General features: G+C 52.2%; 1 protein-coding gene across 2 annotated transcripts; it reads right to left on the reverse strand.

The window, feature by feature from the left end:
- Positions 1 to 2,354: 2,354 nt before the first annotated feature.
- On the reverse strand, positions 2,355 to 11,464 carry sp5l (Sp5 transcription factor-like). 2 transcript variants are annotated; one of them, XR_015938806.1, is made up of 3 exons: positions 11,121 to 11,464; positions 3,105 to 4,508; positions 2,355 to 2,588 (listed from the first exon to the last, which is right to left on the reverse strand). XR_015938806.1 is itself a non-coding variant. In XM_088633388.1 (2 exons), exons 1-2 carry the CDS (start codon positions 11,172 to 11,174, stop codon positions 3,462 to 3,464), a joined length of 1,101 nt encoding a protein of 366 aa, XP_088489514.1. In that variant the 5' UTR covers positions 11,175 to 11,464; the 3' UTR covers positions 2,355 to 3,461. The 2 variants fall into 2 exon arrangements, 1 of the variants encoding a protein (XP_088489514.1); XM_088633388.1 differs by having other exon boundaries at positions 2,355 to 4,508.
- Between the last annotated feature and the right edge of the window lie 5,249 nt (positions 11,465 to 16,713).

Below are 16,713 nucleotides of genomic sequence, written 5' to 3' on the forward strand. Positions count from 1 at the left end.
GACCGGGACTGGACACCCCTGACCTTAAACCTCCATCAGTACTATGTTGTCTGAACGCCAGGGTGGTGTTAAATACCGGTCCAGCAGACTGGGCTGGTCCAGCAGCCTTGCTGATGCTCTTTGCAGGACAGCTCCAGTCCCAGAAGGCCGCAGTGCAGCGGGCCAAACCGAGCTCTTCATCTCTACAGCACCCGCAGGCCGGGACCCGGGTCACCCCACTACACGAGGGCAAGCAGGGTGGCCAGAGCTCGAGTGGCAAAACCCCACTGCTGCGGCAACAGTGCCCCCCCAAGACCTCCATCTATGCACCCTAAAACCAAATCAGACATCCGGTGGTGCCATCCTCCCAGAATCCGAATAAGACAAGACAGAGGAGACCGGCGGCGTTCATTCCGGCAGCGAGAACAGGAGTTCTGAGGACAGGTAGAAGGAATTACATTTTTCCAAACTTGGTAAAAAAAACAAGAAGACCCTTCAGTTTCTCACAGGGAGTATGTCAGATCCGTCCTAAGAGGGATTTCAAATCGCGTTCAATGACCAGACCACCAGCAGCACGGGAAATACTCATACCGGCTCCGAGCGCCGGCGGCGAAACCTCATAGTTTTTGTTTCACGTGCATGATTGACGTTGCTCATTTCTTCATCGTCGTCAGTATCATCATCATCGTCGTTCTTATTAATGTAAAATAATCATTTGAAGATACTTTGATGGTGCTTTCGCCGTGTAACAAATGACGAGTTTCTATCCCTGCAGAGAACAAGGAATGTCATGCTCCAGGAATGTTTCCCTGGAAAAGAATAGCCCGGCGCTGTGCTTTTTGTTCTTAGCCACCGTGTGCATGGCTGAACTCGTAAAACCTCGTCTCTGCACCTCTGTTGCCGGGAGAGGGCCGCGGCGGGGTCGAGTGATGCGGGTTCCCGGGGCGGTGAGATCAAAGGCGGCTCCTGCCTCTCCACGGGAATCCCAAAAGCAGCGGGAGGCCGCTCCCTGCCCGTCTCGCAGGGCTGCGACCTTGAACAGGACCGAGCAAGCGCGCCCCTTCATCGGCGAGTGTGCTTAGTGTTTACAGCGGGGGAGGCCCTTTGCTTCCTTTCCCAAGTGAAAGGCCAGGCGAGAGCTCGCTCGGGGCTCGGCCGCCCATTAAACATTAAACACCTTTAATGTTTACCATTAAACCATTAAAAACCTTTACTCCTCTGGCACCCGCCGGGAGGTCGTGTCGCCCACCCCGCTATCCGCGCGTCTGTGCGAACTAACTAAACCACGGGTGGTTCAGACGGGACTCCAGCTCCTCCAGCACCTCAGCTCGGAGGAACATGATCTGGTTAGTGATATCGGCAGTAATTGCTTTACCCGGTCCCCGTCATCTGTACGCTTATGGGTGAATAAGTTAATTACAAGGGGACAAAATACAACCTCGAATTAATCTGACAGTTTCAAGTGCAGTGCCCTCTAAAGTGGATTAGCTCTGCAGCCGCTCTCCAAAAGAATTGTCATAGATAATAATAATCATCATGTTATCATTTAATTAAGGCGCAGTAAGGGATAGGGCGTCTGTTACGTCAACTATTATTAGTATTATTAACCATAACATATTTACTATACGTCTTTATCCAATGTGACTTACGAAATAAGATAACACCTGAAATAACCACAAAAGAAACCACCGCCGAGGTAGTTTACAGTGCACTTGAACTAAGGCCGCCGATGGTTCCGTCCAGCGTCACGGACGGTGCTGATAAGACTCGTGCGGGCCCGTGGCTTGCCGGGATCAGCTGCGGCTCCCGCGCCCCTGAGCTGGAAGACGGGGCGAGACATTGGGCGGATGGGTGATAGGACATTTTACGGGCAAATGCCAGTGTGATTTTTTTAATTTGTTTTTGCAATACCGTCGTACATAAGCAATTGTAAAGCGCGTATAATAATAAATACGCGTGACTACAGTGTAACTAACCTTTTATTTTATAAGGCATTCTGAAGAAGAATCGAGCCAGGCCGAGCCGTGAGAAGCTCTGCCCCGCTGCGGAACTGCGCTTGAAACCGGTCTGCTTGAAACACCAAGCGAGCAGGCGTGACACTCGTCCGGCCCGCGGCCCGGCAGTGTCCCCCGGGTTTACGTGGAAGTGCAGCCGGGAAGTGACCCCTCACCACAGCCACGGCAGGCGCTGACGAGGGACAGAGACTCTCCCGCACTCGTTAATTACACTTCGGGGCAGAAGGAAAGAGAACCGAGCCTGAGCCGGGAACCCGCGAGCCCTTTCTGGGCGGGGGAGGAGTGTTAAATCACAGGACACCTACCCCCACCACCCGATTTCTCTCCGGGAAGACAGGACGATGATAAAGGCGGGGGAGGGGGCTTTTTTAAACAGTTTAATTAGAACAAAGTATGTTTTTTTTATTTCCGGTCGAAACTCCTTTACACAAGCCGTTGCACTGCAGACAGATATACACTATATACAGCCGAATCCGCGGTTCCGCTCCAGACGGCCCACTCCGGGGGGTACAGCCGGCCACATCTGACGCCGCTCGGCGCTCCGGAGGGCCGGAGGGAAAGCAGTAGGATCAGTTCTCAAGGACACTTAGCGGGCTGTAATTAGGAATATTACAATACTGACATTACAACCGAGACGCGCATCAGTGTTCCCACCTAATGGAGTCTCCAAAGCATTGTGCGCCTAGACAAATCGCTACAGGGGCCGGCATAACATGCTTGAAGTGTTCGAAGACTGTTCAAGAAACGTTTCCAGCAGGCTTCGTAAGGACAAAGGAATTGGGAACGCTCTGAAATCCTTCTTTTTTTTAAAAAAAAAGGCCAGCTCCCCACTCTGGCGGCAGCGACACGCTGAATTCATCACAGCAGGTACAGCTGACGAGTGAGGCACAGACTATTTTTACATTCTGGACCATATATATATAAAGTTAGAACTGAAATACAGTAAAAAAAATCGTGTCAAATTTCACAATATCGTGGGGAACTATGAATTCCATAGTACCTATTAATTAAAATATTACAAGAAACTGTGATGTTACAGGAATGTAGTCCAGGAATTATAATATAATTCTTCTGTATGTATAGGAGCTATATATACAAACTCAAATATACGGGCAAGACAGCCTCCTGGAGAAGCCGTGGGACTTCGGGTCAGGTGCGTGTCATCTCCAGGAGCCTCGGCGATCACTGACGTCAATCCAGCACGGACGCGCGCAGGAGCCCTCTCCGGGGAGCGCGCGTTCGCCTCGGCTCAGGGTTCACCAGGCGGGGCCGGGCAGCCCTCAGGAACGCGCGCCGTAGCAGTCCGTGCGCGCAGCCGGCAGAACCGACAGGGGATCCTAATGACGGCGAAGCGGATTCGTGGAGAAACGGGTTGGAGGAGTTCCGCTAACAGGCAAAATTGGAAGGGGTGGGGAACGGTAACAGGTCAAAAAGCGAAAGTCGGCCGGCGCGCAGCGAGGCGAGCTCCTACTCCTTCTTAATGCCGCCCAGCACGCTCTCCGGCCCGCCCAGGAAGTGCGCCTGCCGGCCCTTCCGGTTCTGGTGCGTCTTGACGTGCTTGGCCAGGTGGTCGCTGCGCATGAAGCGCTTGCCGCACTCCTGGCAGCCGAAGCGCTTCTCGCCGGTGTGCGTGCGCAGGTGGCGCTGCAGCTCGTCCGAGCGGGTGAAGCTCTTGCCGCAGAAGAGCCAGTTGCAGACGAAGGGGCGCTCGCCCGCGTGCCAGCGCAGGTGGGCCTTGAGGTGCGAGGTCTTCTTGTACACCTTGCCGCACTCGGGCAGGTGACAGACGTGCAGCTTCTTGCGGCCCGGCTCGTCCGGCGGGGGGGCGCCGGCGCCCGCCTGGCAGTTGGGGCACTTGCACCTGCGGCAGCGGCGCGTGGAGCTCAGCAGGCCCTTGGAGGGGCCCTGCAGCAGGGCGGCGATCTGCGGCTGGGGCCCCAGCACCAGGGGGCGCCCTAGAGCGAAGGGGTGCCCGGGGGGCGGGGCGTTGGCCGGGGGGAGGCTCCACCACTGCTGGCCGTCGTCCATGTGCGCCCCCGCGGGCAGGTGATGGCGGGCGGAGGAGTTCGGCAGGAAGCTGGGGAAGCTCTGTCCCATGATGCCGCTGGGCTGGGGGTAGGGATAGGAGCCGCCGCCCTGCGCCTGGGAGGGGAGCACCTTGACGGGGGACAGTTCGAAGGAGTAGTGGGGGGGCAGGGGTTCTGCCGGGGGGGTGAGGGGCAGCTCGTGGGGGGGGTGTTGGTGTTGGGGGTGGTGGGACCCCAAGCCTGGCTGCACGTGCCCCGGGAACTGCACCTTGGGCATGCCGAACGCCATCTGGTGCGCCCCCAGGCCCGCGCCGGGGGGCGCCTCGTTGCTCCACAGAGGAAACATGCCCGAGCTGCACCCCACGGCCGCCTCATAGGGGAACGGGGGCGCCTCGGGGGCCGCGGGCCTCGCCTGCCCACACGTGGACGCCAGGAAGGGCAGGGGCCGCTGGGGGCCGCTGTCGGGGGAGGAGCTGGGGGTCCGGTCCTGCCAAGGGAAAGGAGCGGTCAGTCAGGGCGTGTCGCTCACTCGGCACGCCGAGCCGGACTGCTCTGTCGGATCTGGCTGCTGCCCCGCGATGGACAGCGGAAAACATAACAGGAAGCTGGAGCAGGACTGGCATTCCACACGGAAAAATGAACAATACGGGAAAGGCGGGAAAAAGGGAAAAGGGGAGAGCTGTGCTCTTCCGATGAGCCCTGAGAGCTGGTCTGGTTTGGTTGTCTGATTTAGGGGCGGCCCAGTGGAACAGGGGGGCATGTTGGCGTGGGTTTGGATGTTCTCCCTGTGGTCACATGGGTTTCCTCCTGCAGCCCAGAGACGTGCTGGTGGGTTAATTGGCTTCTGGGTAGTGTGTGTGAATGTCTGTGTGTCTACGAGCACCTCTCACCACCAACGCCTGCGCACTAATTAACCAGTTGTCCTTCCTCACTCTCTTCCCCGTTAACACCCTCTCACTCCTCTCAGGCCCCGCTCACTAGTGAGACGTTCTCTTTGGCTTTCTCTGGTGCGCGTAAACTACCCTCGACCCGATTTCTGGCTACCCCACCTTGTTTTCCTCCGGCTTCGACTTCGTCTCTCCTCTCGTTTTGGACGTGGATCCTGTCGACCTGACTCTTGTGATCCCCGGCCTAGCTCTTCTACCTCGACTACGACTTTCGCCTCTTGCCCTTGGGATTTGGACACCCATCACTACCTACCTACAGTCCCAGCGCCGCAGAGGGTCCAGGGTCCAACCAGGCGCTCCTAACGTCGACCCTGACGGTGTCCTGTGATGGACTGGTGTCCTGCCCCAAGTTCACCCCGCCTCGTGCCTGTTGCTCGCTGGGATAGGCTCCCCTTTGACCCCGATTTGGAAGAAACGTTCAGGAAATGGACAGATGGGACGGTTTTGGCTGTGCTGGCAGGTGTGATGAGTGAGTGTTCATGGAGCCCGTCACTTGGGCATGTTGCAGAGGCGTTGAACGACTCGCATGGTGGAATTTGACCAAATCCCCAGCTGACAGCCTGCGTTAACGTTGCAACGCGTCGGCAAGTTAAAATGCGAATTCTGAGTTGTAATGTTTTGGTGCTACATTCCTACAGCATTTGTGCAACATTGTCAAAGCACTGTGAACTGATGGTGTGAAGCGGACATACTCTCCCAGGCTTGCTAACCGGGGCAGTGTGAACATCACACGTCGGCTCTAACAACTGGGTGCTATATTGCACCGCCAGCTGACACAGAATGGATAAAGAAAGAGTTGAGGCAACAATACTCTGTGATTCTGCTCCTCATTAGCGTCTAGTCTTCTGGGTCTCCTTGTTGCTGAGCTCTCGGTTAATTGATTGAAGCTTTAATTAAACAAATAACGCGATTAATTGGCTTTGCGGTCAGTTAAAAAAGATGCAATTTCAGTGAGAGCTTGAATCCCCTTTATGTCTCAGGAGCCAAAACCAATTAAAATGAGCCAATTCAACAAACTTAATAAGTGAGCTACAACTGCTATTAACCCACTAGTGGTTCGTCCATCCGTCCATCATCTTATTGCTTCATCCAGAAAAGAGTCGCAGAAGACCCAGAGCCTATCCCAGCAAGCAGTGAGAGGAAAGCAGGATGTACCCTGGGCAGGTACACAGACACACATATGTTCACACCCGGGCCAAATTTCCTGCAGCTTAATGAACCTGCCAGCATCTCGTTGGACTGTGGGAGAGAACCAGAGCAACCCACACAAATACAGGCAGAATGTACAAACTCCACACACATAGCACCCCAGGAACTGAACCCAGAACCCCAGAGCTGTGATGGAGCAAGGTGCTTCGCCATCGGATAAAACCAGAGATGACCAGGTGCAGGGATTAGGAAGCCCTGATTCCAAGGATTTTGGAAAACAAATCAGATTTTTTGTGCGACGGAGCATGTTAAATGATCAAGTAGCCCAGTGTTAAGGTTAGGATAACATTGTTAATGTAGATGCTCATTGAGCAATATACTGCGTCTATAAAATTACATTGTAATAGTGTACTTTCCAGTAGGCTAAACTCCTGTCCTCGTTAGGAGCATCAGACTTCTATCATACAGGTTTTAGTAGCAATCTGATAACACTAATCTGGGAAACATCTAAGCAAGCAGTAATTGTCTATAGTCACAGATCCGTTATGGACAAACCACGAGGAATGTCCAGCAAAGATTCATTGTGCCTTGTGAGCTCTCAGCTGATCTTGATGTTACTGAAGGTGAATACGATGGCTCAGCTAGCAGATGGTCACTCTTCCAGCCAGGAACCAGGTTCCTGTCAGGGAATCCTGTGCGTAGCAGTGAATTCTAATAATCTAACAATGAGGCTAACAATCCAAAATCGTAATCCGGAAGCAAGGTCAATAGGAGGAGCTAGAGATCAGATAACCAGGCTAACCGAGACAGACAGATCACCGAGAAGACAATCCGAAAGGCGAAATCCGAGGGACAAGATCGACAATGGGAAAAGTGGGGTCCAAAAACCGGGAAATCCGACGAGACAAAAACGCGCACTAGAGCTCTCTAAAGGAGGCTTCTCAACAGGGCGCGAGGGAACTTTAAATAGTGAAGGGAGAGGGACGTGGGTGGAGAATTGGCTCGGGAGTGAGAATCTGTGGACTCGGGTGCCTGTGAGAATGTGATGGGTTCAGTCAGGAATGAGATCGTGAAACAGTGGGTTTGGGAATGCAGTGGCGCTGGCGAGGGAGAGTGTGGGGCCCTCGTGTGGGGCGTGACAGTTCCTTCCCATCGGGTCAGGATTGGCTTTGTGCAGGTTCTGACTGGACTGGAGGTCTCCCTCTCTAAAGGCCTCTGCCCGGCTCATTTCTCGGCCAGCTGGGTCGCTGGCTGAGGGTGATGGGCTGTGGAAGAGCAGGACAGGGATTCCTAAAACCCCCAGGTCCCCAGGGTGCCCACAGAGCAGCATCTGGGGAACAGGGTTTCTGGGAGGGGAAAGAGACCCAGTGCCTTCAGTTTCGGGACTCCCCTGCCCTTTCACTCGTTGTTTCTCTTGTAAATAAATACCTCAGCTGAATTGTATTGTACTTAACACTGAGCTCCATGCCCATGTAAGATCTCCGGGCAGCTTTGTCACAGCATCTGCCTGAGTGTATTTCATGTTAGTTTAAGTCAGGTTATTAACATGCATTTTGGTCAGTGGCCACAAACAGAAGGCAAGTAACTAGTTGAAGACTTCATCCAGTGCTGATGGACAAGAGAATATATGTTATTTGACCGTATTCATGTTAGCTGTAGTAACATATTTCTCTCTGTTTTATTATTTGAGGGGATCTGTCATGCTGGCCAAGGTCCTGGAGTGCACAGGGTAACTCTGATCTGTAGTGTCAGAGACACTGGGTCAGGTGGTTCATGCTGGGAACATGATGTTTACTTGCCTCCTCTGATGGCTGACTGGCTCACTGCCCACCAGGGACTGGCTGAGCCCCTGCAGAGAAGGAGGCAGATCTCTCAGGGAGGGCCACTGGTTGAGAACAGATCGGTGCTGTTTCTTCCACTGTGCTTCAGTGCCCCCCACTGTACCTCACAATATCAACCTGCACCCTGGTGTACCTCACAATATCAACCTGCACCCCACTATATCTCACGCTATCAACCTGCACCCCACTGTACCTCACAATATCAACCTGCATACCACTGTACCTCACAATATCAACCTGCCCCCCACTATATCTCACGCTATCAACCTGCACCCCACTGTACCTCACAATATCAACCTGCACCCCGGTGTACCTCACAATATCAACCTGCCCCCCACTATATCTCATGCTATCAACCTGCACCCCGGTGTACCTCACAATATCAACTTGCCCCCCACTACATCTCATGCTATCAACATGCACCCCGGTGTACCTCAACAATATCAACCTGCACCCCAGTGTACCTCACAATATCAACCTACACCCCACTATATCTCACGCTATCAACCTGCACCCCGGTGTACCTCACAATATCAACAACCTGCACCCCACTGTACCTGACTATTTCACAATATCAAACTGTACCTCATTATATCCCATTCTACCTAGCTGTATCCCACTGGGCCCCACTGTATCTCACAATATCAAACTGCACCCCACTGTACTCCCTGCATCTCATATCAAACCCTTTCCCACTGTACCCCACTCTAGCCTAGTGTATCCCACTGTACCCCACTCTAGCCCAGTGTGTCCCTCTAGCAGGGTCCAGCAGTATTTCGAAGGCCGTGACAGTTGCTGTTCATGCCTGAATTAGATTATTAGATTATTACTGAATTATTACTGAATTGAATTAGAACCTGCCTTTATCCCGCTGTGGAAACAGACCCTGGGCCGCCTGCTGGAACCAGACCAACACAACGGGCTCGTCCTGCGCCCCGAGAGAGAGTGTCCGTGGACGCAAACTTCTCACGGACACGTCTTTCCACGCGAGCGGTACAGACCGTTTCAACAGTGAAACCCTTGGCTTTCTCTCACCTGTCCTTTACCTGACCTCACAGCGGTTAAAAACCTTTGAACACAACCAGAGCTAATAAACACTACCAACACAACACTACTTTGAACACAACCACAGCTAATAAACACTACCAACACAACACTACTTTGAACACAACCAGAGCTAATAAACACTAGCAACACAACACTACTTTGAACACAACCACAGCTAATAAACACTAGCAACACAACACTACTTTGAACACAACCACAGCTAATAAACACTAGCAACACAACACTACTTTGAACACAACCACAGCTAATAAACACTACCAACACAACACTACTTTGAACACAACCAGAGCTAATAAACACTACCAACACAACACTACTTTGAACACAACCAGAGCTAAAGAAAAGCACTAAGAACTGCCTGACTGACAGAGTGACGAAAATGCTAGCTATAGTTGTGAATACATTTGGGAAAAAATCGTCGCTTTTTCAATTGTTTTCTAAAACGAGAGGCGGCAAATTCTTCCGATTAAACATGGAAGGAAATTTAACACGAAGAAAACGCGCCGTTGGCGCCCACAAAACTCGAGGGGAGCGGTGAACGCTGTATTTTGGGGTACACCCGGTTGCCTCTGATTGGCACCCCCAATTCACAGTTGGATATGTTCGTACTATGAAACGGGTCAGGCGGGTAGCTGCGTCAGCACGCGTAGTCTGCAAAGGAACAAGTGATAGGTTTATTCCAGGCTGAGAAAAAGAAGAAAGAAAACAACGTTTCGGCTGTGAAGCCTTCTTCAGGTGTGTCTTCAGGTGTGTAGAAGGCTTCACAGCCGAAACGTTGTGTTTTCCCTCTTTTCTTTTCAGCCTGGAATTCACCTATTGCTTGTTCCTATGAAACAAGACGGTGAGTGGTGGTCTCGTCGTGTGGAGTGGGGAGTGTATCCCCGTACCCACTCGCACTCGGGGTTGAGGTCGGGATTTTTGTAAAGAGTTTTGAGTTTATCCAGGTCTTTGATCTCGCGAACTATCGGCGCCCTTGTCGTAATTATTCCGAAGAGGAGCTCCACCGCCGCCCGCCCTGCCTGGTACTGTATTAAAACGTCTAGGGTTAAAAAGAAACTTGAAAAACTGTAGATTCTGATTTAAAAATGCATTCTTCCTTTGCAGGTGTGGTAAATCTACAGAACACAAGATTTTTCACTTTTAATAATTATTCAAAATACCCTAAATTAATTAAAATTACTTTTTTATGATGATTCCCTTTTGTGACTTCTTTAAACATGTTTAAAGAGCAACGTTTAAATGCCATTTCCTATACAGTCGTCAATATTAATGAATAGGTTCTGAGAGGAGTTCCGGAGGACATGATGCTCTCTGGTAGGCACGGTGATCTCAGGGGTCAACACTGCTGCCTCACAGCGCTCGGGCCCTGGGTTCCATTGCGGCCCCGGGGTGCTGTCTGGGTGGAGTCTGCATGTTCTCGCCACGTTCGTGTGGGTTTCCTCCCACAGTCCAAAGACTTGCTGGTGGGTCAATTAACTTGTGTGAGTGTGTGTGTGTGTCTGTGTGTGTGATGGACTGGGAGGACCCTGCCGTCTTGCGGCTGTTGCTCGCCCCTGGCCGCCCGCAGCCCTGACCCTGATGAGGGCGTGTGAGAAGGGACGAATGGACAGTCTTACACACACGACTACTGCCCTCTGTGTAGGGGCGGACTGGTCGCTTTTAACAAGGTCCCACGGATCTGCTTTTAACAGAGAGACTCGTTAACAAGTCTCTAAAAGTCTGTCTAGCTGCAGAGATGCGTCGTTGTAGACTGCCCCGCGTGTCGCACACTCCACTCTCTGTACGGTCCTGTGTTTGTGTGCTTGAAAGTCTACTTCTGCAGCATAACGTACTCACTGCTAACATTCAGTAGTGCTGGACTGTTTGGCGCAAACGGTTTGGAAATGCTCGCGCAACGTACCTTGGCTGTAAAGCTCGTTTATGTCGTCTCGTGTTGCCTTCGTAAGACAACAGCTGGTTACAGTTATTTTGCAGCATGTTCCGCAAACACAAGCGTGTGGATTTCAGAACAGGGCGACAGGGACGTGCCAATGCATCAGGGACCACGTGCAGACCTCCTGCGCAGCAAAAATAAAAAAGGCGCCCCGCACTAACCTGTAAGAACGCGTGCAGAAGGTTCTGAGTCCTGGGCATCGCCAGTACCGCCATCTGACTCCGGGGCCGCTCCTGGGTCCCCACCTGCGGAGCGGGCGGAGCGGGCTAGCCGCGTCGCGAGAGCACAGCCGGGACACTCAGCGGCCGGGCTCGCGGATCATCGAGGTCCCGCGTCCGTCCGCTGCAGGAGCGCGCGGCGGCTCGGGCCAAGCACGGCGGGCGGAAGGTAATCCCGTGGCATTGAACACTTCCCAATCCTGCCCCGTGTGCGCGTTCCTCTCCTGCCGCGTCCTTCTCGTCTCGCTCGCACAAAGTTTTTCGCTCACTATCTCTCCCCCCCCCCACCTCACACACACCCTCTCCCACTTTCGGCATCCAATAGTTTCCGGCCGGCGTGTCCCTCTTTTGAAGTGCACGACCCAGCCAATCAGTTGAAACCGCTCAGATCAGTTCAAAGCCCATCAGAGCTCATCCCTCCTCTGCAGAGAGAGACCCCCCGCAGCCCGGGCCGCTCTGCACTGCTCTGGGGGAGACGGGGGGAGTGCCGGGGCTCGCGACAGGTACAGGAGATCACAAACTCCACGTCGTGCAGTCCCGTCCCTCGATTAAGCTCTTTCAACACGAGAAGGACATTGAAGAGCCCTGTCCAGTGAAGCCCTCATGGGACAGCCCGCGTGTCCGATAGGATTGTGTTTTCTCTCCTCTTTTCAGCATGGAAGAAACCTATCTCTTGTTCCTTTGCAGCTACCCACCGGAACTAGGATTAAATACGGTTTGGTCAAATGAAGCACGAAATCTCTCATAGTGTCCAGTCTTGAAGTATTTTTTCTTAAATGCAACTAGACAGCGTGTCTGGTTTTTAATTATTTTTTTCTTTAATAAAAAACAAAAACAAAATGATCTCCTACAGTCCCATCATAAACTATTACTGTTCTTCTTAATAGTACTTCTAGAAATATACTATACGGCTACAACTCACAGTAATTATACTAATACCCAGTTTCTTCACTGTATAGGGGGTTTCTAACTTGGAATAACACGGTATATAATGATAGTATAGTTATAATTATTGAATGGATAGGCTAGAATTGTGGTCGAGTTCACTCGGTGAACACCAGTAGGAGTAAAGTCCGAATCTGATGCTATATTATTCTTTAAAATACATAAACACTCTGGGTTAGCGACAGCTGGAGAGTGTGTTATATTTTTATCTGTGTAATAAAAAAAATCGATAAGTCATAAAGACAAGCAAGGCACTGCCGGTTCATTACTGTATTATCAAAAGACTTGAATAATGAAGTGAATTATGCAGTGTTTGTAGTCCTGTTTAGACTCATTCTATAAGGTATGTACTCCCTAAAGTAACACAGCTCAATCAACTGTAGACTAGATAATTGCAGCGGAAATTAATTAAGACCGTCAATTAAGATTCTGTATTTCATGAGGACAAGGCTTGTGTGTCTTGTAGCAAGTATACCCACGCGTGGAAAACAAAATCATGGAAAAAAAAACATTTTTCCGGAGAAATCGCTGCTTTCTCGCCCGGACGAGCGGAAAACGCTGCAGAGACATCAGAGGGGTTACGTGTGCTGCCGCTCTCGAGACGGCTCGCGCGGCTCGACCGGTCAGCAGCCCCAGCTGTCTCGCGACGACAGAAGGGAGTGGCGCTCCCGCACTTTGGGGTTCAAGTTGAAGTCAGTTATTTGTTTCTGGGGGGGGGGGGGGGGGTTATGCCTATCATATAAGTGGACAACAATAACAATAAGAATAATGATGATGAGTTAGAGCCCTGCAGGTGAGTTATTCCTGAGGAACAGTGTGTCTGTCTCCCAATAATGCTCCATCTGTCTACAGTATATGTAAATATCTTTGGTGTAAATGTCTGTAATATGTCTGTAGATTTTATTTTGTGTTTTGTTTCATGTGAGTTTCATTATTTATATTTGCTTTGGCAACACTGATTGTACCCATCGGTCATGCTAATAAAGCACCTTGAATTGAATGTAATATTCCTCTTCGGCTGCCGGCTGCACGGTCTCTCCGTCCTCCTCCGCCCCACGTGCTCTCCTGCGCTGACGGAGACTTGAGCCGGTGGTCGTCACTTGAGGGCTGCCCGCCCGTCGCGGGACCCCGGCCCCCCACCTCGACCGCCTTCAGATGTCTTTCTGGCGGGCCGCCGGTCTCACAGCGCGGTGTGAACTCCGATATCCATTTTACAGGCCGAGACAAAGGGCCCCCTGCCGGCACCACCAGCTGGACGCGACAAAAGCGCGCAAACCCATGAAAATAAGAAAAGGAAGAGCAGAGGGGGAATGGGGGCAGAACGTATTCCAGCAAAGAAGTCACCTACTCTAGGAGCTGGGGGGAGGAGGTTTCCGTTATTAAAAGTCTCAGCCCTAAACCCTAGCCCCCAGTTTCCCCGACAGCGTTCTCCTACACTCCATTATTATCATTATTATCATTTATGATTGTTACACTCGGCATGGCTGGGGCAGGCTCTGAGGTGTTTGTGCCCGCTCCTGGTGGTGCACGGTGCTGTGTCCTGTACGCCAGTTCGGCGAGCACACAGTCGATTGGCTTGGGCGCGAGCCTGCGCTGAGAGAGCAGGGTCGCGCGCCCCGATGCCGGGTCTGCGGCCCGATCCTTCCCGACACCGCGAGCGTGAAGAGCGCGTGGGGGTGGCGGCAGGGGGGGGGGGGGGGGTCAGGGGGGCCTTGTACAGCTGGCTTCGCCATATGTCTCCGCTACAACAAAGACTACTGATTTGCAAGGTAGAAGCGGGGGTTTACGGCGGTGACTGGGGGTCGGGAGGGGGGGTTACCATTGTATCAGTCTGCGCGAGGTGCCTCGCTGCAGGGCCTCAGATTAGCTATTAAAACGCGGTAATGGGTTTCGGTGAAGAAAACAAGATGTTGCGTCGATTGGAAGCTGTGGGCCAGCTGTGCTCCCAGGAGACGCGGTCTGCGCCTGGAGCTGGGCTGGGCTGGCCTGGGACCGCGGGCTGGCGGTGCGCCCAGTGTTGACAATTCAGCCCGACAGCCCTCAGTGGGACCCGCGACGGGGGGTAGACTGTCCACCTACCATCTAGAACCTAGAAGCCTCGAGCTGCTCTTCTAGAACAGCGATCGCGTGCTAGAGCTAGCCGCCCGGAGCAGCTACTGTCCGGTTAATATTCAGGATGCCCGTATTGCACAGGGGCAGTCATTGTCATCTCTCCCCTACAACTAAAAGCTTTCAAAAGTAGTACAACGAACGCTAGAGAAATGAAGAAAGGCGTTTCATTAGTTCACATCAAAACCATTTCAAACCGTCCAGGGCTGGTTGCTTAGAACCCCCCAAAGCGCCGAACACATTGAAGATTGCATTTGGAGACGCGACCCTGCGGAAGAGTTCGCTGAATGGGGTCACTCTGATGTTTATCGGAGCCCTGAAGAAGTCCACCGAGCTCCTGCGCTCACACACAGGGGAAGTGTTGAGGAAATAGCTTGTAAAAGTAGTTTCCGAGTAATAAACCGCGCATCTGTGTAAGACTCGTGTAACTCGTAAATTAATTGTACAAATGAATAAAAAGATGAGGGGGATGATGTGAATAAGTCATCACCACAGTAACTTACACAGTGTACGTTCCACGCAAAACAATATATTACCTCTTAAAAGAATGTTTCTCCTACGTGTTATGCAGTCTTTTCTCCGAGTTCGCTTGTTTCTTTAATTTTATTAGAAAACTGAGCACATTCTGTCTTTCAGCTTTCAAGAAATAATTTCAATGTATTTTATGTTACTCTGAATAATTGATCAAAGCGCTTGGACCCCAGATCAGAGCACGCTATTTTCTATATATATATATGTTTCAAATAACACATACAAGTCCCAGGAATTTGTGAACATGAAAGAAAATTCGAACTTGGTTTTTAATGCTTCCAAGGTGTAAGTTTTGATACAATTTTTAGCGGTTTGTTCTTTTAAGCAAAAGGACTATTTCCCAGCGAACCGCAGCCTCGGACAAAAGGTCTCTCGGCGCTGCCAGGTCCTCGCTCGGTGCGACTGGTACAGTATATCGAGGAGGCTGAACGCGTGGCCGAGAGCTAAGAAGGCGTGTTGGGTCGGCACTAGGGGTGCGATCTGTATTTGGAAACGCAGCGATGTGTAGACGCGCATTCACATCCGAGAGGGGATGAAAATTTATATTAAAAAAATATTTTACTTTTTTTGGAGATGGAGTGGGGGATGGCTGCTTGTCTACACCCCCCCCCCCAAACTCCCTCCCCTCTGAGGAGGAGAGGAGAGGGGTCTTCCAAACGGTTCCTGGTGACAAAAACCAAGACGTTGCTCTCGGTGTCTTATAGCTTCTTAGCGGGAGTCCGAGCGGCCGGCTCGCGCTCGGGCAGCCCGCGAGAGGGCCGGCGGTGCGGCTTCAGGAAGCGCTCGCCTGTCTTTCTCCACATCATTGTATGATCGTAAAGAAGTTTTAATTACCTTGACTCTCATTTCCTGTCCCAGTCCCCCTCTCCCTCTCCCCCTCCCTCCCCGCACGCTCCCTCCCAGATGGGTTGCTTTGAAGTGCTAACAACCCCCTCTTCACTTTGAACTGTGGAAACAATGCTCCCGCGCCGCGCTCACCTTCCCCATCTCGGCTCATTTACATAGACCTGGCGCTCCGGCGAATACCCGCGGAAACAAACACGGGGTCCCCCGCGGTCATGAGGCAAGCTCTCGGGCTCCGGCGGCCCCGCCCCGCCCCGCCGCTCGGTCCTGTTGGGCCGGACTTGGGCTATCCTCCCCGCCCCGGTCCGGTTCGGTCCGTCGCTGCGCCCCGGCTCCGGGACCGGGGGGGGGTAAGAGTTCGGTTTCTGGATCTTTGCCCTCTCGAAACGCCGCCACCTTTTCTGCTTTAGAATCAAATGAAAACGAACGATGCTAAGAGCTGATTGTTGTTATTTTTTTTTAAACGGAATATTTTTTGACTGCTCAGGGTGATGCTTCTACTACACTGCTACTACTGTACCACTAGGAGTGGTTCTACCTTGTAGCCAGATCTCAGCTGCTCAGCAGGCCGGGCCTGACTGGGCCGGGTCAGTACCGGGTTTAGTACCGGGCTGGGAGATCTCAGATGAAAAACAGGTTGCGGCTGTAAGTGGTGGACCAGTAGCTGGTGCTCTTTCTGGATCTTTGGGATGAGGTGATAAACTGAGGTCCCGAGTGCTAAAGTCCACTCTGGTCCTGGTCACTCTTGGTCCACCGGGTCAGTGCATTCGCACCCTGTAGCTTAAATGGGTCAGACCTCGGAGGATCAGCATAGCTGGTCCGGGTCACTACTGGGTCAGTACGGGACACCTCTGTGGGGGTGTCACCCCGGTGTCCTGGATAAACCCCACTCTGCTCCTGCACAGTCTGTCCTCCCTTCACCCCCTGGAGCAGCAGTGTCTCTCTCCTGCCCTGAGCTGCTGTGCAGTGGGGCTGCAGTGTGTCTCCCAGGAGGGGCTGCTCTTCACTGGGGAGGAGCTGGGTCCCCTCCTGTGTGTGAAGGGCCGTGGGGTGAATGTTTCTGTATAAATACAATCAATGATTAATAATGATAATGTGATAATGTTGC

This window comes from Lepisosteus platostomus, chromosome 1 (genome assembly GCF_059453375.1).
Source record: "Lepisosteus platostomus isolate fLepPlt1 chromosome 1, fLepPlt1.hap1, whole genome shotgun sequence".
NCBI lineage: Eukaryota > Metazoa > Chordata > Actinopteri > Semionotiformes > Lepisosteidae > Lepisosteus > Lepisosteus platostomus.